The sequence below is a fragment of the Hypomesus transpacificus genome, chromosome 26, assembly GCF_021917145.1.
Source record: "Hypomesus transpacificus isolate Combined female chromosome 26, fHypTra1, whole genome shotgun sequence".
NCBI lineage: Eukaryota > Metazoa > Chordata > Actinopteri > Osmeriformes > Osmeridae > Hypomesus > Hypomesus transpacificus.
The window spans coordinates 8,576,554-8,602,549 of NC_061085.1; the positions used below are offsets into that span (position 1 = coordinate 8,576,554).

Sequence of the window (25,996 nt, forward strand, 5' to 3'; positions counted from 1 at the left end):
GTAAGGTATAAAGTATGTAGTCTGTAAGGTATAAAGTATGTAGTCTCTAAGGTATAAAGTATGTAGTCTGTAAGGTATAAAGTATGTAGTCTGTAAGGTATAAAGAATGGCCCTGTGGATTCCAGAGTTAGCCCCAGAGGGATGTCACCTTCAGGGCCCCACTATGAGCCCCTTCTCCACAAAACACCCTGTCCAGAGCTTGGCTTTGTTTACAACACCCCCCCCCCCGACCCCGTCCTTCAGAGACAGATGCAGAGAGAAGGAGAAATGGAGAGACTGATATTTTGGTGATGTTTATGCAGACTAAACACACTGAAGTCCAGCACCACACACTGTAAAAGTATAACAGAGTCCTGACACATTCCGTGTGATAGCGTTGATTCATTTGTGCCGTTGGAGAGATTTTAAAGCATTAAAGTATGAGATGGATAGATAACCACCCTATCCAGTGTCATACTGTATTATTTAATCGTATAATTGATCAAATAATTGCAAAGATTATCTGGCACACTTGCTTTATTTCCTTCCTGTATGGGTAGTGGTTTGACTGTTTGTACTGTGTTTCACCACCAGAGAGCGCTGCAGTTAGAGAAATCTTCACACGCGGCCTGGTAAAATAAGAGAAGAACTGATATCTGGATACCTTGATTTGGGACACCATATAAGGTTTGTTTGTGTTCTGTGCTTGTGATTAAGTTATGCAACACATCAAATTCTAAATCAGAATCAACACACTTTAATCATTGCTGATGTATCGAAGTCCACTGTTTTTGGGAAACAATCCTTTGCCATTTCATGATTAAATATTTGCTCTCAGCAAATACAACAAAAGGACATTAAATAATATTCCTTAGGCATATTTGTGCTTCCATCTCAAAACACAACTCCTTCCCTCATTGATTATGCCTCAGAACCTCCCCCACCCAAACCTTCTCCAAACACCAAATATTACAAGCGGTGAGCTCAGCTTCAGGTTGCGCAACCCTAACCTGGCCGAGTTCCAAAGCAAACCTTGGCTTTTTGCAGTGTGCGACCACAGATCCTGACGGTGCCAATAAACACATCTCAGGTGGCGGTGGAAAGTGCAACGTGCCATCCGAAATCACGGTTGCTGCTTCCTCACGGAACAAGGTCTGGCTACTTGGTGTCCTTACTGCGTCATTCACTAGGACGGCCAGCAAAGTGGCCTGTGAGTTACTGTCGCTGTTGCAGCGACGCACCTTCGCTGTGTCACATCATTTGATCGAATGGCCTACTTACAAGTGGTTTCTATGGAGGGATGGCACCGGCTTGATAAAGCATGTCGGATCGACCGTCGTCGACCAAGTTCAGAATGCGGGCGTCACAGTGACCTGGGTTGACTGTCCTTCTCTGCTAAGGCTCTGCTCTTCGGGCCCAGACGTCTGGACTCAAACCAGGCAGTTTAACAGTCCCTCGTAAAGGCCCATGAATGACTCTGCGTCTCGGACGCAACGCAAGCGGGACCTGGAGCGCCCGCATGAGGACGTCCTGGGGAGACGGTGGAGAGACCCGCCCCCCCAGGGGCCTCGTCTCCACACGCTGCGCTCCGTCATGTCCGCCAAGCCGTCTGGACACATCTGTCTGCAAGTTGTTCCTTTACTTTCTTTCTTTTTTCTTCTTCTTTTTTTTATGAATGTCCTTTGCATTACTTTTGCGGTGGAGCATCTGCAGTTCTCTCTCTCTCTCTCGCCCTCCTCTCTCTTTTTATTTCTCCTACTGTAGTTATTCTTCCTGTCTCTCTCTCTCTGCTCACTGGGCTTACGCCAGACGACCATCCCTCCCCGGGTCACTGCTGGTTCAGCTGCTCCGCTGGGAACAGCAGGTGGGCCCAGTAAAGCAGGTACACTGGAGCTGGAAGAACTGGACCAGGAGAGACTGGAGAGAGCCATGAAGTCAAGTTCAAGTATAGAGTCTTTTATTATCAGATGCACAGAACAACACAGGGTCAGACTGGGCACTGAAATTCTCAGGACAAGACAACGCAAAGCAACCTGGCATAACAGCATATAAGTACACAGAACATAAATTACATCTATGATAAGCTCAAATATAGTAAACCTCCTAATATACAAATAATATACAATATTCCATACAGTATACTAAACCTCTAAATACACATAATACACACAACAACCTATACTAACCTTGTAAACCTATACTAACTTAAGACAAGTGAAGTACAATGGTGCAATATTGCTGATAGTGCAACCAGTTGAATAGGAACTCTTCTGATTTTCACAGGTCATAAGGGACATCAAAGGGACCACAGAGCGAAAACAAATCCAAGTTTACACGCAGTCCTTGAAGAACTAAGGGAAATTCGAAAGCGATTCAATTTCCAGCCGGACAGTTTCCCATGTCAAAGGAACATTAAGCAATTGACGGGATTGGATGAAACCTCTTTAAGATTACCTAAGATCACAGTGTTCACTTGGGGAGTGATCTGAGGCACTATTAAGCCATTTCCTGTGTGAGGGGAGTGAGAAAGTTGAGGAGTGAATGTTGGGACACAAGTGACTGTTAACGCTGCTGCAGAAGACAGCTGCTCCCACGGCTCAGAAGACTCCTTCAAACAACGATCCCAACTCTGTTAATGAAGAAGTTATGTTGAAAGTACTCACAGCTCAACCAAAAAAAAACTGTGTTTCATCATACTCTATCGATGGTTTAATCTACAAGGAATGCACTGATAAAAAATTATGAAAGGTTTGTGAATACAACAGATCTAAAGGTTAATTGGCAGCCAAATCCGGTTTGAAAGAAAGTTGGAGAAAAAGACCTTTCTGGGAACTAACAGTGTAATTGTCAGTTGTGGCAAATTTAATGGGCACAGTACTGTTTATATGATGGAGAGACGGCTTTGTGTGAAGGCACCGCAGTTTGAATCAGCACAGAGTTTCAATGTTAATGACGGCCTGTGTAATTGCATTAGGCCCCATGAATGGGGGGGGGGGGGGGTTTGGTTGAGCCTAGCAGCCACACTGCCCACACTGCAGTGTCATTAACTATTCCGTTTACAGCTGGTCACTCCTCCACTCTGAGTTTATCATGAGAGAGAAACTCACTTTGGATCAACATGCAGACAGTAACAGCACAATGGCGTTAGTAAGCAAGCAAGCAAACTTGTTAAAAAGTCCAAATATTAAATTTTCACCTTGTTTTTCTGTTACGTAAAATTCATGTAATCTCTTATATACTGTAAACACAAACTACAGAGCTATGCTATGAATACAAATAGAATCCTTCTTTCTTTTAAGTCCTTGGAATGGGGAAAAACTGGCCAAAATTGTTTTTTTGCTTTGAGCTAACCACCTGTGAACCATGCAACTAAATATAACATCAAGAACGGGTACAAATTGCATCATTATCTAAACTCGGAATCTACAAAGTACTTTTTCAAAGTACAAAGAACAAAAGTACTTGGCCTGGTCTCCAGAATTTGAAAGCAGCAGTTACACAGCTCATTGCCCCCCGCCCCCCACTTTGACTATGAAGCCGTCATCTCTTTACAACACCTAAAAGACTGAGCTTCAGGCGCAAATATTTTTCTTCTTCTCAAAACAAAGTTAGACTGACACAGAAGACAGCCATCCGCAGTGTACTTACAAAACCTGACCAGTTCATAATCAAAAGAGATTTACAGCAGGAGTGAGCCTGGCCATCTTCTGGTGCCAAACATGTATTGTTCTACAAAGTTTCCATGGCTACGCCCTCCAGACAACCGTTGTCAGGGGAGAGGATGCTGAGGCCGGAGTGAAGGACGCCTGCTGAATGTTTGATACTCTGCATGAAAGAAGCTTTGCTTAGCAACTGTGGGCAGCTGACCATCAGAGCAGTGTGGCAGGGGTGAGCAGCAGTAATGGCGTGGACCGGTCCTGTTCCAGGACTACCCCGAGCCCTCAATCTGAGAATGGAGCTATAGAAGACCTCTCAACTCAAAGCACATCTCTATGTCATGACAGACACAAGGAGAGAGAGAGAGAGAGAGGGAGGGAGGGAGGGTGAAGGAGAGGGAAAGAGCACGAGAGAGAGAAAAGAGAGAGCGAAAGAAAGAAAGAAAGAGAAAGAAAGAAACAAAGAAAATCTCAGGACAAGAGGCCCATAGCAGCTGTTCTCTGTGTCTTGCTTTAGACCCCAAACAGTTTGATTAGCATTTGAAAATGTACATTATCCTCGGTTTTTATCTGCAGCCTGTAAAGATGTATCCACATGCAGGTCACATGTGATGTGAGGAGCAACAAACCAAATATAACAAAGAGCCAACTGACTGATTAGGATGCATGTCATTTTGCTTGTGTTTTTGGTTTGGGTATAAAGGTTTCATGTTGAAGAACGAGAAAGGGCCCTGTAATCAATCTCTTCTGTGCAGCACCAATAAGTAGATTGGGACATACTTGAAGTCATGCGAAATTTTGTTTGTAGTTGTAATTAAACTCTTTGAAGCTCGAGCTAGATAAAAAAAGTATTGTGGTCGTGTTCTAAAGAACACAGAGTGCTGAGATTCTAGAGTGCATGAGGAGCAGGAAAATAATATCTCTCCTGGAGAAGGAAATATACCAGGCCAACTTTACATACCCAAACATATTATTATCATGATGCTAGTGGGAGGGGGAAATTATATTTGTGAAATCAGCTTAGTGAAAAGAAACCATGTGAAATTGTTACTATTTGGTTTTACTATTTGTTAGCCACTGGGGTGACACATGGTGAGTGAGAACTTAACCAGAACAGCATTACAAACCTGTTGATGGAAGATGGAGAAAACAGCTGTGGAAGACATTAGTAAGCACCGTCTCCTCGTCTAGTAACACTCACTGCTGCCCAGTAAGACCAGGGCACTGATCGACACAACCACGTCTGATTTATACCAACGCTGAGGTGTTAGCGCGCCAGTAAATTCCCCTTATTATTGGAAACGCGGCACAAACGAAATGCATCTGTTTAGGTTGATCGAACGACTTGGTCGAACGAGGCCGAACGACTTGGTCGAACGAGGCCGAACGACTTGGTCGAACGAGGCCGAACGACTTGGTCGAACGAGGCCGAACGACTTGTTGTAATACGACTACAAGCAACATCTGCAGGGGAGTCCTCAAGGGCCGAAGAAGAATGCCTGGCATTTTCATGGGTTTTAATTCTTTAATCCAATTTATGTGACATTTCCATCACTTGGGAAGTTGTTCATTTTGTAGGGAAAAATTGGCAGGCTGGCTCCTAACCCTGTAAACAAGCAGCCATCGCAATAGCCCATTTAATTTTTACAGGTTATAAGTTATCACAAGTTATCCCACTATCCCTGTAGAGGTTCATACATTGTCAGTAAAAATGACCGATTTGCTCCACAGCTGCGCTACACCAGAGTATACACCCTGAAAACGAGCAAAAAACCCTAGACAGGGACCATTAACCTAAACAAGAGAGTCCCTTTGAATAAATTGTTTGTGTCGTAAGTAACCCCGAGTGTTGTTACTACGATGACCATGTAGGGTGAAAACCCTGCACTGGGCAGAAGACGGCGGCTGAAGCGGCGGGCCCCAAGGACGACTGTTTACACTGCGGCTATCAGGACAATACGACTATTTTTTTATTTTTTATCTTCAGAGGATCTTTCTGCCGACACTTAGCATGTCTGCCCTCTCCGTTTTTGGCAGCTTCTGGAGCAATAGGAGCAGATGCCTCAGCAGGAGTCCCCTCCTATCTGGAGACACACAGGGCCTGTACTGTGTAACCTTGGGCCCCCCCCATAGAATTGGGTGTTTATGTAATTCTAGCATGGCACATCTTTAGGACATTATTGATCTAATAGAACTGACCAGAGAGTCCAGCTCCCCTGTCGGACTGTGTAAACGAATGCAGATTCCGTCTCTTGGCTCTCCAATAACAGAAAAGGGTTGTTTCAACATTCAGCTAATGATATTGCCATGGTGTGTTATTCATGACAAATCCCTGGCCAGTCTGAATGTGTGTATTCCAGACAGACAGACAGACTGACTGACTGACAGAGAAATAGACAGAGAGACCGATAGAAGGAGAGGAGGAGTGGAAGAATGAGACAGTAACAGTTGCCAGGGCTGACCTACGCAAGGAACAGTCTGTTATTGAGATTGAGTGAGGAGATGAAGGGTCTTCAGGGAGGCTGTGCGGTAACGCGTCTGCGGAATTCAACCGTTCAGCCAACTGCAGCCCCTTAATCACGCAACCCATTTATGTTAATGCACCCAGACCACAAATACCATCTGCAAAAACACCTCCGCCAGGAATAAGCCAAATGTGTTTGTTTTTTTTCAATGTTTTTACATAGACCCAATAGTTATGTCAGAACAGCTCTCCTTCTCTAATGGTTTTTTAACTCGAGGAGCGATGTGCTACTGAGGACAGCATATGTGACCTGTGTGATGACCTCCCGTCAGGCCTCACGAGCCCCTGATGACACCCGATACCGCACAAGGACAGGGCAGACAGTAACAAATCCATCAAAACAATTTGGGATGTGTTTTTGAAAGGGCTACAGACCACAGGATGTCTTGTTCCGAAGTGTGCAGGAACACGCTGAAACCGCTGCAGGGGACAGTATAAAACGCAGACCACAGGCTTGACTGAAGACACACATGGCTGTCATTTGACAAGCCTGAGTTCCTATCAACAAAGACACCTTGTGTTCCCCACGGGCATTCATCTCCTGACACACACACAACCAAGAGGTGGGTGAAAAAAAGAAGAAAAAAAAAAGAAAAAAGCTGCTCCTTATGGCACATGCATGATAGCCTTTACGTGCAAACATTTCTCAAATTTTTTGCTTTGAACTGTACACGGCCTCAAGTCCCTCAGGAGGCTATGCAAATACACAACGATCTGACCCGACACCCCCACCTCCAACCTCTCACTGCTCAAAGCGTGGGACAGAAGAGAGGGTTTGAATGCAGGGTGTGAGGGCCCGTGATAGGTGGTGTTGTGGTGTGGGGCGCTGGGGTGACAGGTAGGTCCATTTCTTCTAATATTTGAACATGATTATCCAAGGAGAAAGAACCAGGAACAAGACCACCTTGACCATAGTGAAAGGAAAGGAAACATTTACATTTAGTCATTTAGCAGACGCTCTTATCCAGAGCGACTTACAGTAAGTACAGGGACATTCCCCCCCGAGGCAAGTAGGGTGAAGTGCCTTGCCCAAGGACACAACTTCATTTGGCACGATGGGGAATCGATCCGGCAACCTTCTGATTACAAGCCCGACTCCCTCACCACTCAGCCATCTGACTCCCCAAAACAGCACAGCATAATCTGCAGCACACCAAAGTTCTGAAACCAGAGAGGACGTCATAAAAACACGAAATGAATGCATATGGACATTCGCTTTTCTATCGTTTAAAATACTTCACCTCACCGCAAGTTTTGCCCTCCTCTAGATGTGATTTCCTGTCCAAGGGGCCCGAGGACCTGCAGTGTGCTTGCACGTTTCCACCCTACATTTCTACCCTTCCCCTAAACTACAGGTCTGTTATAGCCACCTTTCCAGAGGTGCCCCGGGGCCTGCGGACATCATTTCAGCACTCAGAGCACACCCCACACATCTGTTTCCTAGCTGACAGCTTTCAGTGATCAACTTGGGCTTCCCTTTCGACCAATCGGAGCGAAGGTGTGCATTGGATGTGATTATTGGTTGAGGGCACAGACATCTGGTTGTGTTTAGGGCCCTGCAAGTGGAGTCAGAGTTATTTAGCTTGGTTGCTGTGCAGCGTACTGCTCCAGAGGCCCTGGCAAGGACACTTTTGGAGAGCCAGGGCCCAGAGTGGAATAACAAATGTTAATAAAGTGTGGCTTTGCTGTCTCAGAACATCTGCAGCGTGTCTCTGGCTGGTTCTGGCAGTCGGGGCGGCTGTGTTTACAGCCCCATGCCATCCTCCAGGAACACGTTTATTATTCAGCCGAGCGCCGCGCACAGAATTAGATTCAACTGTTTTGATGAGGACAGGTACTTGAAGACAGAAGAATGGGTTTCAAATGTCAGCTAATCGCTTTATATTTATCATAGTGAAGCACAGTAATTTAAACCGTTTCTTTTTTTTAAATTATATTATGTAAGCGTTTTATGAAAATCAGGACTGCCTATAATTGTAGTCATTATTGTTCATAACTTCTTTAACAACAGTGGTGTAGTGGTAAAATTAGAGGTGGGTAAACTATGAATTTTATTATGTATTTATTTACAGGGTCGTCAAGTTTGGAGTGAGATTCCCATAGATTCCCCCCCCCTCCCTTTTGCATGGTTAAGCATAGAGACAAGGACACAGTAGCATGATTATACAAGTACATCATCAAAATAATTTCAAGTGGCCACATTCTCCAAACCAGCTACCCCTCACTACAGCATCTCTCATTTTGGATGTCATCTGCTTAAAAGATGCATGTTTGCTTTGGTCCGAAGCCAAATGATCATTACAAAGTTCCTATCAATGAAAATAAACAGCAGCGTCCCAACTCTGCCTGCCAGATTGCCTATAATTTCCTTGTGTCTCATAATTCGCACATAAGAAAACAAAGCACTCCTTCAAATGTTTGTTGACTGCATTTCCATACTGCTTGCCGCATGAATGGAAGCAGTAATTTCTTTGAGGGAAAATATGTTTGTGGAATAGTACTCTGTGCTATGAAGACTGACCCCAGCCTACAGTGATGGATTATGGGTAATCTTGGCATGGCACATCCATGACCCAACTCTACCATTGCCACATTCATCTTGGCGCCTGCAATCCTCCATTTGATAAGCACATTTATAAACAACTTCTTGAGATAAGACTAGCTATCCAAATAAAGAATCATACTGGTTGGCGACAAGGAGGAATGAATACAGTTTTTTGGAATTTGATGTTGTTCTGAAAAACAGTTTCTGTGTTGTTGCTGTGTGTGTCTATGTGTGTGTGTATATGTGTGTGGTGTGGGGGGGGGCTAGAGTTTGGTAAGAGTGTGGTTGTGATTGAGCCTTTACTCTATTACGAACACTGTGATTTTGGGCCTATAGATTTTTTCTTTTTGGATACACTCCAGCCTTTCCAGCTATAAAAGTCAAATCCTCCAACCTCTCAAGCAAATATACACACGGCACCAATGTGCCACAATCAAAACACAGTTTGCAATTCAGCAAAATGAATCTACTTTATGGATACTGGCAGAAATCTCAAATGTGCTAATCTTTTTTTTTTGTGTGGACCAAGGGGCCAGCTGTGCTGTGAAGCTAAACTTGGGTCCTCCACCCAGCCAGTCGGGGCGGCAGTTTCAGTGTGGGCCACACGAGTTGATGAGTCCAAGCTGTCGTGTACATAGTCATCTTCAGACAATCCACATCAGATAGCACAACTGTCCTTCCGTTTGTGCGTAGAAAATGCCAGAGAATCTGCTTCCCAACGTCAACAAGAACAGGGGCAAGCTGTTGTTGTTGTCCTCAACATCTTACTTTTAACACCCAGAGAGGTGATCCTCAAAGAGACTCAACCTAACAACTCCTTTTTCGCTGATTTGCTTGAATCATCTCCAATTCCCCTTGCTTAACACAACCGCAGTCTAACTTAACGAGGAATTGCAGTTTAATATCATTTGGTTATATTCAGTTATGTGCCTAGGGCCCACAACCAACCCTGGAGGTTAATCTTGTGGGATAGCCACAGAGCTATCCAAATGGTCTGTTGCACAACCACGCTGATATCAAGGGCTTTCTCAACACATCCGTTTGATGTTTGTGCAGCACCGCCACTAGAGAGCCACACGTCACATGACATGTCACGTGTCAAGACATGACCCTGCTGTTCCGACAGCGCGGTCCAACAGTCCTGCGGATCACATGCGCTCGGGGACTGGCTGTAAAACTGGACGAGGCTCTCCGTGCTGAGGTGTCGAAGACCATTCTTCTTGGCCATCTCCCCTTTCGTGAATGTTGCAAGCAAATCCCAAAACACGTCTCACTAGACCTACTTAAGTCAAGTCAGGGAGTCAGGTGGCTGAGCGGTGAGGGAGTTGGGCTAGTAATCTGAAGGTTGCCAGTTCGATTCCCGGTCGGTGCACATGACGTTGTGTCCTTGGGTAAGGCACTTCACCCTACTTGCCTCTGTCCCTGTACTTACTGTAAGACGCTCTGGATAAGAGCGTCTGCTAAGTGACTAAATGTAAATGTACTTAGAATAATGATTTTTAGGATACAAAGGGTTGGGCCCGAATATAACAGACCACCCCAGTGTCGGTGTTACATGCCCAGTGAACACCAGAATCCATTCTTTATCCTGTTGTCCATCTGCATTAAATTTCCCTCTCAATTGTACACGCTCACAAGCTCATACTCAAGGTCCTTATAAGTCTTGTCCTTTAAATAACACAGTCCAGTTGTTTGCCAAGTGAACCCGAGGTACTTTGTAATCTGTTATCTTCTGTCTGTTGATGTCACACAATTAGAAGCCAATGCAATGTTTGACTGAATGCATTGGGTTTTGATTTCAGATAACAAAAAAGCCAATGTATCTTCAACTGGACAAGAACAAGTGTTGGATAGATCATAATCGAAACATCATCTCATCTCCTGGCAGCGAATCTGAGGAGGGATGTGAAGAACAGGATTATAAACAAATCCGGCAAATGAGTCATTAATTGGACGCCCGTCCCAGAATGAGAGATACCTTCTGGTCAGGCTCATGGGGTCGTTTACAGATCACTTTATACAAAGAAAGAACCTTGATGTTGACAGGAACACAAACAAGCAGAGTGACATCATAAGGGGTCGACAGGGCCCCCTGCACCTCAGTGATCATTTGGGTTGGGGAGGTGTGGAATAGGTCAACATGTCGTAATGAGAACTCAAGTCTTACTCACCCAAGGCCTCTATCAGACCCTGTATGATATCATACTGAAGTCTTACCGGCCTCCTAGGAGCTCCAATCAAAGGGGAGGATTGGGCATCTTAGCCTGAGGGGAGCATGGGTCTTGTCTGTTTGTGTGTGTGTTCAGCAGATGTGTGTGTGTGTGTGCGTGCAGACAGTGTGTGTGTGTGTGTGAGCATGTACAGTATGTGTCTGTGTGTGAGTGTGTGTGTGTCTGTGTGGGAGTGTGTGTGTGTGTGTATCGAGGTGCACACGACTACACTCCGCGTCTCCCTCACATCTCCTCCCCAGAACACCACATGGTCTGCATCATGTCATGATCTCACCCCAGGGAGTGCTTGTGACCTAATCGTACCTGTGCCAAACCCAACACATTATTACCACAACAGACTGTTCTTTAACAAAGCTTCCAGGTCTAGAGATTCCTCTACAATATTTTTTAACGTGTAGCTTAGCACTATAACATTCAAAACAGAACAATACATAATTATTGTTATAACTGTTGGCCAAATCCCTTACGTTATAGCAATGACATCACTGCTATAAAATAATACAAGCAAACAACAAATAATAGGAAAATGATGGTAAGAAGTAGATCAAGAGACTGATGTGAATGTTGATCTATAACAATTTATTGAGCATAAAAGTATACAAATATCATGCATCGTATTTACAGCAAATCTTTTAGAAAAAGTTGACAAAGTTGGCAAAACCGACTGGTTGAAGTGTACTGAGATAAGGTCAATACAATTTTTGGTTGTTTCATGATTGCTCAATCTAGATACAAAGGTAGCATAAAAAAGCATAGACACGTAGCTTTAGAGCCTAATCAACTCTCCACCTCTCTCCACCACTCTCTCTTTCAACAGAACTCATACATGTACACACAAACACACATTCACATTTGTATACTATCCACACAAACATACAGAACACGAACAAACACACACACACAAACGTTTACAGACAACAGTGAGGTAGACAAAAGTTCAGAAAATAAACCCAAAGAAATACAATCTATTTTTAAGGCTCTTGTTGAGGAGGTCTACAGTATGGATTTCTGATTCCAATAAAGCAGTTTTCTCCAACATATCCTCAGCTACTGAGAGACTAGTGTGTGAAGTGAGGCTTGTGTTTGAAGAAAGATCCCTATTACAAACACTCAAATGAAGCCTCACAGAGGAGGGAAATGTATGGATGAATGTGAAATAACCTATAAGCGAAACCACTAACCCATAGGAATGCAGAAAAAAAGAGAAAATAATTGAATCCACAAATGTCCACTGATGAGCGGTAACTTTTACTCCCACGTAAAAGGCATTTTAAACAATCCTTTAGAAAACATGTACTGTAACAACCACAAGTAATATGCTAAATGAGCTTAATCAGTATCACACTGAAGTAACACCATCATATATGCAAATTTCTTATTGGAATCTATCATGTTATCATTACATATTAAAGATATATTACTTTCAATTTCATTTAATATAATCTTCTAATTTAGGGTAATTGTTGGGCTTGGGAGATGTCAGAATCAAAACTTTACATATAAAGGTAATTGCTAATATTTATTTCTAAGCAAAAGGTTATATGTACATTTATGAAAAATAAAAAGTAGCGCATACAAAATTCACAGTACAGGGAGACTAAAGTTTGACTCTTGGTAAATATATTCAAAATATAATTTTATAGACAAATAATATATTTATACTCTGTTTTTCACTTTTTGAGTGTCTATCTATTGTATACATGTTTACATAAAACAAACACAATAATATAAAAGCTTTGAGATTACATACATTCTGTTTTGCAACCAGTATTTACACAAGTTTCTGAATAAAGTTTGTCTACTGTACTGAATGTAATTTTCTTTTGAAATACCTATTCCTTGAATTCATTAAAAACAGTCCCTTTCTTCCTTTCATAAAACAAACTTTAAAATTCAAGGATATCTAAACATTTAGATTTAACATATAAATTGATACCTACAGTACCCAAACATGTACATTTAAACCTTTTTGAACACGCTCATGTAAACCTATCCATATAAGTCTAAACATGTGGGTGATTGATACACGTCTGCTACGGCACAACAAGGAACATTCATTAATTTGACGATGGGATGAACGTCACACAAAACTGCTCACTTTAAATGAAAATCCTGAAAGTTAGGTTGACTCAAATGGTTTGGTTGAAATTGCCTGAAATTGGAAAGGCTCTAATTAAGTTCAACAGACTATTTGCGTAAACGTAACTTTTAAGATTTTACAATGTAGGCTACTTGTCTCACTCGACACTTTCAATTTCTTCTTAAAACAAGGACATCAAAATATGTTTCAAGCAATGAGAAAAGGAATGTAGTAGAGACATGTACTGTACACGTGTAAGATCATAAGTCTACCAATCGATCCCGCTTTAAAATATACTTTAGAGCCGACAATTATCTCTACTGCCCCAGTACTGAAGGAACAAAGAGGTTCCACCACCAAACCAAACCAGTATTCTAACCATTTATCAAAAACTCAAAATGGTGGCTCAAAGGTTTTGATACTTTATTTACATCAGCTGAAAGTGTGCTAGTGGTTTAGGACCCAGATGAGAAACTAGGTTTTTTTGCAGGACTTGTAATGCCCTCAATCATAACACGGTAGTTCGCCACAAGTTATTTGTGTTTCAGTATTGTTGCTTTACAGAAACCCTACTGTGGATTCACATTGAAAATTTGGATTGTGATTTTGCGACTACTGGCAAATGGCTGTAGAATAAAATAAAAAACGAATAAAAAAAAACATTGCATAAAAAGCACAAAGAAAAAACTTGATTTTAAACCCTTTCTGTGTTTTTGTTTTGTTTTTACAATATTTACAAAATATACATACCATTTCAATGGCTGTTTTGAATAATATGGAATGATATAAAGGGACGTCATAATGTCTCTGTGAATCAAAGTACTGTACAATAACACCTTCTAAACTTGAAGTTTAGACATATTTTAGAACTGGCATCACTATCACTATAACCAAATAGATCCACTAACCATACACCTGCTGGTGTTCAAAAAACATCCTTAAGACTGACAGATGTCGCTATTTTATGCTATTAATACAGGATGACTTTCTTATATATTATAATATGACTAACTATCTTTCTTACAGGCTCCTCCTCCTCCTCCTCCTCCTCCTCATCCTCATCCTCATCATCATTAGAGTTCACATTTTCTTCTTCTACATTCTAGAGCATCTATCTATACATTCAACATCTGTGCTGGCGTTTTGTGGTCTCTTCACATAGCGAGTGATTTTCCAAACATGCCGTGAAGCCATGTTGTGCCTCTCTCTCCATAACAACCATCAGAAGCGTCTGTCTGCTACTCTCTGATAGAGTGGTCGACTGGATCCTCACCTAGTCCTACTTGAACAGCATGAGATAAGCTGGCCGTACTCACGACAGTCTACAACTGGATAATACTGACTTAGTCTGCGCAAAGAACCTCATCGCTATGGATTCTTCTGGTGGCACACTTGTTCTTATTTACAGCCTACACTTTACCATTTAAGGTAAGAACAAAAGTGATCTGTTGTGGTTGAAAGTTTTAAAAAGCAGCATTTGGACAGGAGACAACTGGCTGGAATTTAACAAACGTGAATCACTTTTAAGGGTTAGTTTAGCACTAGATCTGATGTATGTTTGCCTTTCTGGGCGGTTCTGCTCACAGACCAGTCAAACCAGTACAGTAGTCATGTAATGAGACTCTAAACGTCTCTTTTGCAATGGCGGAAAGGGCATGTCAGGGGTGATTACTATATTCTTTTGGTATGTCGAGAAAAACCGTGTTGTAATTTTCTTCTTTGAATCCTCCTCCTTCTGTGCTCAACACAAAGCATCCCAGAATAATCCCTTTCATCCAGGGAAACCAAAGTCAACAAACCAGTCCCCATGACCCGTGTGGCCCTTCCTGTGCCCTGGTGGGGGGCGGGGGGCGCGTCCCGCTGGGTCGCCCTGGGTTACGCCGTGCTGCTGCTGGAACAGGGGGTGCTTTGTGTGCTTCCGATGCTGTGGGCCGCACTGCTGTTCTCTGAGACGGGAAGGGGCTTCTGGACCTGCTGCCTCCCAGCTGTCTCACCTGAAGGAGAGAGGGGGGGAGGGGGGGGGAGAGGGGAGGGGGAGAGGGAGGGGGAGGGAGGGGAGAGGGGGAGGGAGGGGGAGGGAGGGGGAGAGGGGGAGGGAGGGGAGAGGGGGAGGGAGGGGTACAGAGGGGGAGAGGGGGAGGGAGGTGGAGAGAGGGGAGAGAGGGGGGAGAGAGGGGGCATAATGAGAAGATTGGTGATGGTAATGATATTTTGAAATGTGCCCAATGTAAAGACGAGCTTTGTTATCATTTTTTGTATTCTCAAATATGAAAGACAGATATGAACTCAAACACAAAGGGCTTGGGTCAAAGGTCTCAAGTGGGTCTGAGTCTCCACTACCGTCTAGCTGGTCCATGTGGTTGCCATTTTACTGACATGGTTTTTAAAGTGAATGTAACATTTCCTGGCAGATGACAAAAGAGAGTCACATGAAGTCAGAAGCCAACCAATCACTTCTCACAAACAACATTCTGAGTGGAAAGAACTGACAATTCCTAATCCAGTTCTCCTCTGTTATCTGGAAGTGATTAGCGTGGCTTCGGCAGATATAGTAGAGCTAGCATCAGCCAGACCTTCTGCTTGGGTCTCAACCACGGACTTGTTTATTGTTCTATGTTGAAATGAGCATTCCAGTTTGTGGATTCCTGGTCAGTGAAGCTGAGACAAAGTTACGGGGCAAATAAAAATGCTTCCATTTGTTTGGAAAGTTGTTTTTCCTGACATAGAACTAGAAACATTGGGGAAAGAAGAAAAAAAAACGGGTGCATTTGGCACGGCGTACCTCTGGTATTAAAATGCACTCTGTTCATTGTTTGTTTGAATGCAGTCTCCCTTCCTGCACAGCGTAGAGAGAGCTGGATAGGAACTCTGTCTACTGTATATGAATCTGGGATGGTTTTATTTCTGTTTTCGTGTTAATATGATTGTGTATGTGCAGCAAGTCGCGTTCCCTCTCCTAGGCCCCTCGGCTCTGCTAATGTTTGCCAGAGCCAGACTGCCAGACCACCAGTTAAAAACCTCCAGCTCTACGCAGAGCCTTGTGCTTTCAAACAAAAAAAGGTCTAAAATGAAATACTTCTCTCTCTCTCTGTGTCTCTCTCTTTCTCTCCCTCGCTCTCTATCTCTCGGTTCTTTAAGAGGTCTACTTCTTTGCTATCATTTTAGCCAAAATAAAAAGAGCTTATGTGTTAAGTTGTATGGAACTGTAACTTGTAACATGAGAGTTTCATTCAAAAACAACATAAATGTGTTAGCCAGCTGGCTGATTGAGATGAATAATGGTTATGTGTCACCTTAGTAGACATCTATTGACCTCCTTTCGCCAGGCAATCTCTCAGCCAGCTCCCTCTCTCTTTCTCTGTCACTGAGGTAGCTTCCAAAGTCTGTGGGATGACCTATCGCCTATCCCGGAAAAGAACAGCAACATTCGGCTACCCTTCCTTTGTCAACCTCCACATTCTAAACCATAGAATGCCCCTGAATGTTTGTGAATACTTCGGCACCATACAGGAAGCACTTCTGAGGACGTGCACATTCCATGAAGTGACTTCCTGTGTCAACAACATTCTCTGCTGTGTTTTGTAGTAAAAAAAAAAAAAAAACATTTCTAAATAAAAGCGGCAGTACTTCCGGCAAATTCTGCAAGTGTGTACTATCTATCCTGATTATGTACCATGACTGGAAGGAACATCTCATTGTGACCTACTTCCTTCCTTTGGAGGTGCTTTTGAAAATAACCGGAGGCCTATATATGTTCATAAGAGAGGCTTTATGGCCTCAATCTTAACCCACCTCACTGTCTGAAACTGCAATAGGACCCAGGGGAGAAGAGAGGATATTTCCATGCCCTGCCGTTCAATTTTTAAAACAGTCCAGGGTGATATTTTTGGGTTGTTTTTGAGCGCCAACATTGTTGGGGTTAACTTGAAACCGCCAGTGTTGCCATTTACATTTAGCAGACGCTCTTATCCAGAAAACGTACAGAAAGTACAGGGACATTCTTCCCGAGGCAAGTAGGGTGAAGTGCCTTGCCAAAGGACACAACGTAAGTTCGCACGGCCGGGAATCGAACCGGCAACCTTCTGATTACGTAATAGCCCGACTCCCTAACCGCTCAGCCATCTGACCCCCATCTAAGAAGGTTTGACTCCTACAGGTTGATACTTTCTGTAACAAAGAGGCAGAATGGCGAAACGTCGTTCAACAGAGGGAACGTCCTGGAACCATTGTCACAAGCATGCGCCTGGAACGCTTTCATCACAACGTTGAAAAGGACCATTCCTAATCTTCTCGTAACCCAATTCTTTACACCTGTTTCCTTGTGGAAGTCAAACTTTTGACCTCAATAATTTTAGGAAATAGGCCAGTCAAAAGGCTTGTATTTCTGTGTTGGTCTCCCTAGGAAACTCATAAAGCTCAAATTAAGTGGACTTTTTAAGAGGTGCCAGCATAAACAGCCTGATGAAGATAAGACGACTCGGGCGGGACACCTGATCTGCTCCAGCTTACGGTATGAATGAACAGTCTCTCCACTGCCGTCTCTGCTGCGACTCGGGTCCAATCAGATCTGAATGAAACGCCCGGAAGGTTACGTGAAATGTGAAAGACGAAATTGTTTTCGAAATGGGGGACTTAGATGCACGTCATCAAAGTTGAAATGAAAACTTTTTATTTTATGTTTATGCACACGGGCTGTCTACAGAACGCTCTGTGTTTCCGTGTGATTTGAAGTCACAAAGCAATGAGGAGACCACACGCTCAAAAGATACAGTCAGCGCTACTATGTCACAATGGATTGATACTTTGACCACTTCTTCCCAAAGTGACAGCATACGAATTAAACACAGACACATTGTTCCACTTCCTGGTTGACTCATGGACGAGTCCCTGATCCGGTTTCGGACAGTTTTCCGCGGAGGCAGTGGGGTCGATAGCAAGGCAGATACACAGTGAAACGGTCAGGCAGAGAACAGGACGCCTCTATGCTCCGCGGGCCGCGAGGACCCGACTTCCTCCCTGCGGCCAGCCAGGGTCACCAGCCAGGGGACAGTGGGGAAGGTCCTGGCGTCTAATGGACAGATTGTGTCTCTCTTCCTGCGAGGGGCCATGCTCAACTGGTCAAGGGGAATTCCAGGCCCTCTCTGGCCATTGTGCTGAGAATACCCCCTGACCACCCTTCAGCCCCCAAAAACAATTCAAAGGCAGGAAAGTGAAGACCTCGTTTTGCTGACTAACAGGATGTATTTACAGTCGACGAAGTTCATATGGTATTGTTGAGAGGCCTCGGGGCGGTGAGGGGGGATGCTGGGAGATTAGAACGAGAACTCGTTGGCACGGAGACGTCAGGCATTCTTTTCATCAGTTCCGAGAGCTATGGGAGCCCGTTGTCCTGTGGGTGGTAAAGGGACAGTGACACAAACCCCACCTACCTGTGTGAGAGTAGATGAACCACAGGGCTCCCGTTAGCAAGGCGCCGATCACGAAGGCGGCAAACGCGATCCCGACCACCGTCGGAGTGTCCAACCCGTACATGGCTGTGAGAGAAGTAAGGAGAAGAACGCAGCGAGTTGAAAACATGTGAGTCAAAGGAAACAAACATTGTACATGTTGGGGTCAGAGGGCTGAGCGCTTAGGGAATTGGGCTATTAATCGGAAGGTTGCCGGTTGGATTCCAGTCCATGCCTTATTACGTTGTGTCCTTGGGCAAGGCACTTCACCCTACTTGCCTCGGGGGAATGTCTCTGTACTTACTGTAAGCAGACGCTCTGAATAAGACACGTAAATGTACATTTCATATCGGAAGAAAATAGTACTGTAGGTAAACGAAGTAAAGACTTGTGTTCTTACGTTCACGTGGAGGATCCGGAGGGTTTGGTGTTTCCGGGGGGGATGGTTCATCTGAAAATACAGACCAAACACATGCTCGTTGACCATAAGGTAACATCAAAGCCAATATCAATACAAACTGCCTCTGGTTTGCGGGTGTTCTAATCTGCGATAGCGCCTTGCGTTTGCCTCTTCTCTTATCTTTAACTCAAGCAGCTGATGGAGTCACTAAGGTGACGGCGTCCTAAAGGATGAACCTGATGACTTCCAACAAGGGTCAGCTTACTCTTTCATAAGTTGTCTGGACACTGTTCAAAAGTGAAATTATCTGTAATTATGTCCCGACAACACAACACAATGGCGCTTGTGTGGAGGGCGAACTCAAGAGCGTGCTGGTCCCGAGCCAAAGGCTCCGGCACAATGGCGTCTATTCTCGGCAAAGAACACCTTTGGATTTACATTCCTCGTGACAGGACGATGACAGACCATCAGAGGAGGGTTTGATTTCAGTCGGGAGCTTCCGCTACATTACAGCCCCCCCCCCCCCACCCCCCGACACCCCCGCCCCCCTCCCTCCAGCTCATACCCTTATCTGTCCCGTCAGGCTCATCAGGCAGGGAATGTGGCGGCGGGCCGTCAACACCGACATCTCCCCGGTCCTTGGCGTGTGCGGAGAGGCGAACTGAGGCGAGGCTAGCCGAATCAGCACCTCGGCCCACGGAGTCACAAATACCCACTGGTGGGGCAGATTCCTTTCCCGGTGCATGCATGATAGACTCGAGGTGCTGTATATAAAGGGACAAGCTAGTTTTACGGAGGAAGGAAAGCTGCAGTGACAGAATGTTCCAGGCCGAGGGCACGCCGCGAGAGATGAGGCCCACCTTTGGGTTGCTGCTGGGGTTTTGGGCCAAGGCTGTATGCATGAGAGGTCAGAGTTCTGGACGGCCCCACCCAGCCATGTGCTCTAATAAAGCGGTTGAACGGACAGCCATCCCCGAGCCTTCCCGACCAAAGCTCCTCCACCTCTGCCAACACCGCAACCCAAGCCAGCGCCTCAGGTCCGACGAGAGTCTGTGCAAGCGTCCTTTTGTTCTGTGAACGTGCCCCGCTATCTGAAGGGAGCTGTGCTGTGCGGTGAGAGCCACACAACAGAGACAAAGATCTCATCTGTGCGCTCTCAGACAGAGTTCAGACCCTGTTCAGATCGTCGAAGTAATGTCATTTATTTGCCTGTGCGTCGAGTGGAGGAACACTCCTTGGAAACGGCTTGTTTCCTTTCAAATCCTTTCCTCTTAAGTGTGACGGGGGGGACAGAGGGAGTGCTTCTTCACTCTGGTGGTCTGCCTCTGTGGAACACACCTGGTGACCGGGTTGTGCAAGTGGACATTTCCAATTGTTTTAAATAGCTGCAAACGGCTTGTTTTTTTGGGATAGCTGTATCGAAAATCTTCTGAAACAAATGCAGCCCAAGTTTTTAAGATGCTAGCGTGCAGAAAGTAAGCCTCTCTCCCCTTCCCAACAATCCTGTCCACTTCAGGATAAACCGTGTGGAAATCGATGATCCTATGAGCTTTCCTCAAGGGTTTACAATTCCATAAACGGGTGGGAATTTATTGATGTTGTGGAGCGGTACATCACCTTTTGATGGCAAGGCTTTGAGGCTGTTATATGTTTCCATGCACCAAACTGCCCACAAACAGCTCTTTTTGATTTGTAGATCAAGCTGAACGCGTTGGGTCCCCTCCATTGCAGTGCAGAGGCCCTTGAAAGCCCGCTCGTTTTTTTTCTCGCCATCTCGGCACAAGAGATGCCTTTGTGTTAGAAGCGTGGCTTTGGAGCTCATGCTAATTTTTTTCATTAGCTTTATGGCATATCTGTGTTTACTTAATCGGCATTACGGAAAATAAACCCGCTGCACTGGCATACTGGCATCAGAGGTAGACACCCTTACACTGGTTGCCAGGTTTGGCTAGCTGAGCTTAGTTTTGGCACACGAAAACCTCACTAGGGCAATTACTCAGACTTCAGGGTCGCCGGTTCTCCACGAGCTGAAAGGGAGCGTTGAGGTGGCTCAGGTTCGTGTGTTCCAAAAAGACACGAGATGTAATGCAGCATCTAACAGCGTGGCACGGTGGGTTTGTTAACAGGGCTTAACCAAGTACAGTCAACACTCCCATTTCTATCTGCCAATCCTAGTTCGCTCAGAGCACAATGACAGCCTGTTGTGATTAGAACGCTTTGATATACTATTCAACTCGCAAGCCAATAAAAGTTGACTCACACCAACCACAGTCCACTAGCTGATGTAATTGCACCATGGGGAGGCTGATTAGAAAAACCCTGGCACTTAAAAAGCTATTGGGCTCTCATGATATCACCCACATCTCAGCTTAGGTCATAATTAGTCAAACGTGACCGTTCGGTTGGTCAACCGCGGCCCTCCCCATCCACACCCCACCCATGGTGTGATCACACACACACACATACAACCGCCTCTACGGGCCTCGGAGACTGAATAAGTAAGCAAATGAGCGAGCGATGAGAGGCCTCTGGGTCTGGCTGCTCTCCCACAGCCTGTGAGAGCCCTCCTCCCTGCTCCCCTCCTCCCTGCTCCCCTCCTCCCTCCTCCCTGCTCCCCTCCTCGCTGCTCCCCTCCTCCCTGCTCCCCTCCTCGCTGCTCCCCTCCTCGCTGCTCCCCTCCTCCCTCCTCCCCTCCTCGCTGCTCCCCTCCTCCCTGCTCCCCTCCTCCCTGCTCCCCTCCTCGCTGCTCCCCTCCTCCCTGTTTCCCTCCTCGCTGCTCCCCTCCTCCCTGCTCCCCTCCTCCCTGCTCCCCTCCTCGCTGCTCCCCTCCTCCCTGTTTCCCTCCTCCTCTCTCTACCGGGAAGACCACAGAGAAGAGCTTAAGTGGAACCAACTGGAGCTCCGTGCTGCATGACTCCTCTATGCTGACTGGTGCGGGGAGGTAGCACTGGGCCCTGGCCCTCAGAGGAACTCCCCTCTGCGCTGATCACACACACACACAGGCATGTACACAGGCACACACACACACATTGTCCCACAAAGCAAATGAACTCCAGATGCAGCAGCACAGTCTGTGACAGTTTGGGCCCTTCTGGAGCAGACGGGACACTCGTCAGGGTCATCCCGTCACCCAGACTGCCTAGTTCAGCTGACCAGCACTGTACTGGCTGTCTGGTAAACGAGACATGCTGTGATTGTGGTACGTCACCCCCCCTGGCTGCGTTCTCACCTGGGTGCTCCGGAGGGTCGTCAGACACGACCACCAGGGGTCTGGAGGACGTCTTGCTGTTCATCGTCATGGCCACGATCACCTCGATGCTGACCGACGTGTCACCCATGCCGACCGACGGGCAGGTCTGCTCTAGCTGTAAGCACTGCGTGGAGCAAGGCGGAATCAACCAATCAGGAAGGATGTCACAAATTCAAGATGACACGGAGATACGTCCATAGAATCACCATCGTATTTAAAACTGTGTACGATCTGGATGCGTAAGTCAACTACGAGTCCAAATATTTATGGCGACAGTATACTTTTGGTCAAAGAAAAAAAAAGAAAAGGTTACAAAAACAAGCCCTCTTTTATTTCTGACTACGGGGAAACTTTTGGAAGGAAACCCTCTGCCCTTAGAACCCGTGTCCCTTCATCTTGACCCCACTCATAACCAGAAAACAAATATCCAGCTCTACTCTAGCGGTTAGGGAATCGGGCTAGTAATCAGAAGGTTGCCGGATCGATTCCCCGCCGTGCCACATGATGTTGTGTCCTTGGGCAAGGCACTTCACCCTACTTGCCTCAGGGGGAATGTCCCTGTACTTACTGTGAGTCGCTCTGGATAAGAGCGTCTGCTAAATGCCCCTTTAACGGCTCTGACAAGTTGGTTACCGTAAAATACCCCCAGAGCAGTCCAGGGCTACCCCCATGAGCCAAAACAGAGGTCAAGTGAGCTGAAAGGGTTGCCTGTAGAAGGTTACTCAAGTTTAATGACTTAGCAGAGATGCATAAAGGGCTTGGCGAAGGGAAACCGACACTTGACCTCCTGAACCTTTGTTTTCCTCGTTACCGATGGCAACGTAGGAAACCTGAAGTAGTTCCTGTTCCTTTATAAAACTTATCAAGACTGGCAGTTGGTTAAGTCTCGCTTGTGTGAGGAGTGCACACTCAAACACAACGCTCCAAAAGTGTCTGGCCTGGTAAAAGTAGCGTAAAATATATCTATACTGTCCTACACAGTACACATACTTCATCGTACACCGTACAGATAAGAGAGAGGGAGTCAGATGGCTGAGCGGTTAGGGAATCGGGCTAGTGATCAGAAGGTTCGATTCCCGGCCGCGCAAAATGACATTGTGTCTTGGGCAAGGCACTTCACTCTACTTGCCTCACAGGGAATTTCCCTGTACTTACTGTAAGTCGCTCTAGATAAGAGCGTCTGCTAAATGACTAAAATGTCAAATGTAAAGAGAGAGAGAAGCTAAGGAGGTGGTACTGTGTGACTTACCACTGGTAGCTGGTGGTTGCTGATGAGCTTCTTAGAGCAGGGGGACATCTCACAGTGGAGGAACAGGAAGGACTCGTTGAAATTGGAGTTGAAGGTGAAACCGAACCTTTTCCGGTCCACCTGGGAGTGAGGTACTTGTGGATAGTACTTCACGCTGTCGTCCTTGGGGCAGATGTTCTCGATGAGGAGGTACTTGGAGGGTATGTTGGGGTTGGAGTCAGGGGAGATGAAGCAGGACTGGATCATGAAGTCCAGGTCTGGATCTGTTCTGGTGGCTATGATCTGAAGACCAGGGGAAGGAAGTAGACAAGGAACCAATCAGACTCCACCAAAAATATTTCTGGCAGTGTTCCAACTTACAAAACTGCCTTGTGACAGTCTGCAAGCTTGTGTGTGAGGAACCCTTTCTTGGCATGAGTCTATGTGCCAGCTGGATGGTGAGAGGACTGCTTTAACACAGCGAACAAGAGACCGGAATGCTATCTAAGTAGGAATGGTCCAAGAATCACAAACCCTGAAGTGGGATTTTACTCATAACGCCTTTCCATTTTCAGACCACAAGGCATTTCCTTGAGTTATTCCTCTCCTTCCTCTTGAACAAACTACTCTTGCGCTACTGTACATGTTTTCTAACAGTGGCACACAGCTGTTGAAAAGAAAACACACACTCACGCACACAAACATACAAACACGAAGGTGGTGCTTTGACGTTGGGCAGGGACCCACAAAAAAAAAACATGTGAAGCAAACGCAAGCTCTGACCCCGGAGTGACACAAGTCCCGACAGAGCTGTTGCGCAAGAGCCACCTCCTCCACACCTTCAGACTCTCGCCTGAGGGCAGGTCTCAGGCTGGTGTGAGAGAGCAGGGGGTGGGGGGGGGGGGGGGGCAGGGGGTGGGGCAGGACCAGGCCTTGACACACAGTGGCGTCTTTGTAGCCTGCTGGCTCTCTGTCCACACTGTCACTGAAACATCCTCCTCTGATCCCATCATAAATCCTCAGATCAAAGGCCCTCGCACTATGAATCTCAAGCATTTGTCACATCCTCCACTGTCTCTTTTAGTACCGGGGTCACTCTGCAGCTACGAGGCAGAATGTATACATGTAAACATCCACAGCAGGGGTTGTGAGATCTCCATATGTGCTGGGGCACGTTCAAGGAGAGCATGATGGAGGTTACGAGTGAGAAATGAGACATCAGCTCTACATCCAGACCAAGAGCAAATATTCCCTGGCCCCGTGGACACCACAGGAAGAGATGAAAGCACGACAAAGTCCAGACAAAGAGCACACACTGAATGGATTTCTGGGTTGTTTTGACAAAGTAGGAATTAAGACGGAATAACAGCAACACACTGATTCTGTCGAAAGACACAGACACAAAAACATTCCCACATGCACTCCCCCAAATGCAATTTGACAATTTAAAAAAGCTGCCCCAACTCCCACATCTCAAAATCGCACTACGTCGTTCCGGCTGTAGATTTGTAAAAACATGTGACAATCGATTTGACATTTTTTTAATTCAAAATTCTACAAATGAATTGAATTTACCTCCACAAACACTTCTTGATTTTCATAGACGGTGTAGAAAGCCTGAGGAGCCGGGAAGCGGAACATGTGGTCGTTGTACAGCTCTATGTTGAACCCCACATTGTTGACGGCTTTGTTCGCAATCTCAGGGAAAGGTCCTGATTCTTGAGTTTCCTGGGTGTTTCTGTACGTGCAGTTGAACTGGGGACAGAGGAGGAAACAGCCAACAGCAACATCAGCAGGATCCTGACCCTGGATTCCAGCACTGAGGAGTCTTCACCCTCAACAACTGGGAGCCAATGTTTCATAAAAGCATATCAACTTGGTTACCGGGAAAAGACAGAATATATGGGGTAATTATGGGGAAAAAAGGTATTAAAAGACAAGAGATACAGAAGAGTGTTGGTAGAGAAAGACAAGAGAAGGAAGCTGTCTGGGAAAGGTGATCCATGGGGATACTTTGAACTTCGACAGGAGAGACATGCGAGGTCAGGCTAGGTTCAAGAAACAGACATCATGGGGAGACAGTGAGAGTGGAATCTCCTGTTCTTCTAGAAGCCAGATGACTCTTTATTCGCACCAAGGGACTCTGGGAAATGGAGTTTCATCGAGTTGGACACAGTTCAAACAAAAGCCTAGATCGGTTGCAGCATCAAGTGTCCTAACCCAAGGCCTGTCATGCTATGTTGATGTCTACATTTGGGAAACAAACAAGCTAAAAGGTACCAGTATAAAGGGCTGGGGATCACGGGGTTCTGGGAAAGATTTGTCCGTCTCTTCTGTGTCTCCAGGATAAACCACATCCCCCGACTCCAAATCATCATCGTCTGGAGGTCCACCGCTCCCATCCTTGGGCTCATTTGGACTTATCATGACCTGTGAACCACAGAAGATCCCGTTCAGCACACAGCTACGTTATGTGTACCAAAGGCAGAACAGCACACTTTCCCCCGCCACCGACTCCGATTTCTTTCCACAATTTCTCAGTCGGGAAGATCGGGATGTGTGTGAACCAGAGACGTGACTCTGGGAGAATCTTGCAACACCGTAGATGAGGCAAAGTTTCAACGTGGGAAACACACAGGGATTTCAACAGCAGTTC

At 45.6% G+C, this 25,996-nt stretch overlaps 1 protein-coding gene across 3 annotated transcripts in view; it reads right to left on the minus strand.

Moving 5' to 3' along the window:
- Nucleotides 1-11,493: 11,493 nt before the first annotated feature.
- tgfbr3 (transforming growth factor, beta receptor III) overlaps nucleotides 11,494-25,996 on the minus strand; it is a 48,820-nt gene continuing 34,317 nt past the window's right edge. For all 3 annotated transcript variants that reach the window (XM_047049891.1, XM_047049890.1, XM_047049892.1), the window contains exons 11-17: nucleotides 25,621-25,770; nucleotides 24,916-25,095; nucleotides 23,362-23,643; nucleotides 22,092-22,236; nucleotides 18,863-18,913; nucleotides 18,445-18,549; nucleotides 11,494-15,009 (exon numbers count right to left, since the gene is read on the minus strand). In XM_047049891.1, coding sequence (XP_046905847.1) covers nucleotides 14,891-15,009; nucleotides 18,445-18,549; nucleotides 18,863-18,913; nucleotides 22,092-22,236; nucleotides 23,362-23,643; nucleotides 24,916-25,095; nucleotides 25,621-25,770 — 1,032 coding nt within the window. In that variant the 3' untranslated portion in view covers nucleotides 11,494-14,890. The remainder of the gene's footprint in view (nucleotides 15,010-18,444; nucleotides 18,550-18,862; nucleotides 18,914-22,091; nucleotides 22,237-23,361; nucleotides 23,644-24,915; nucleotides 25,096-25,620; nucleotides 25,771-25,996) is intronic.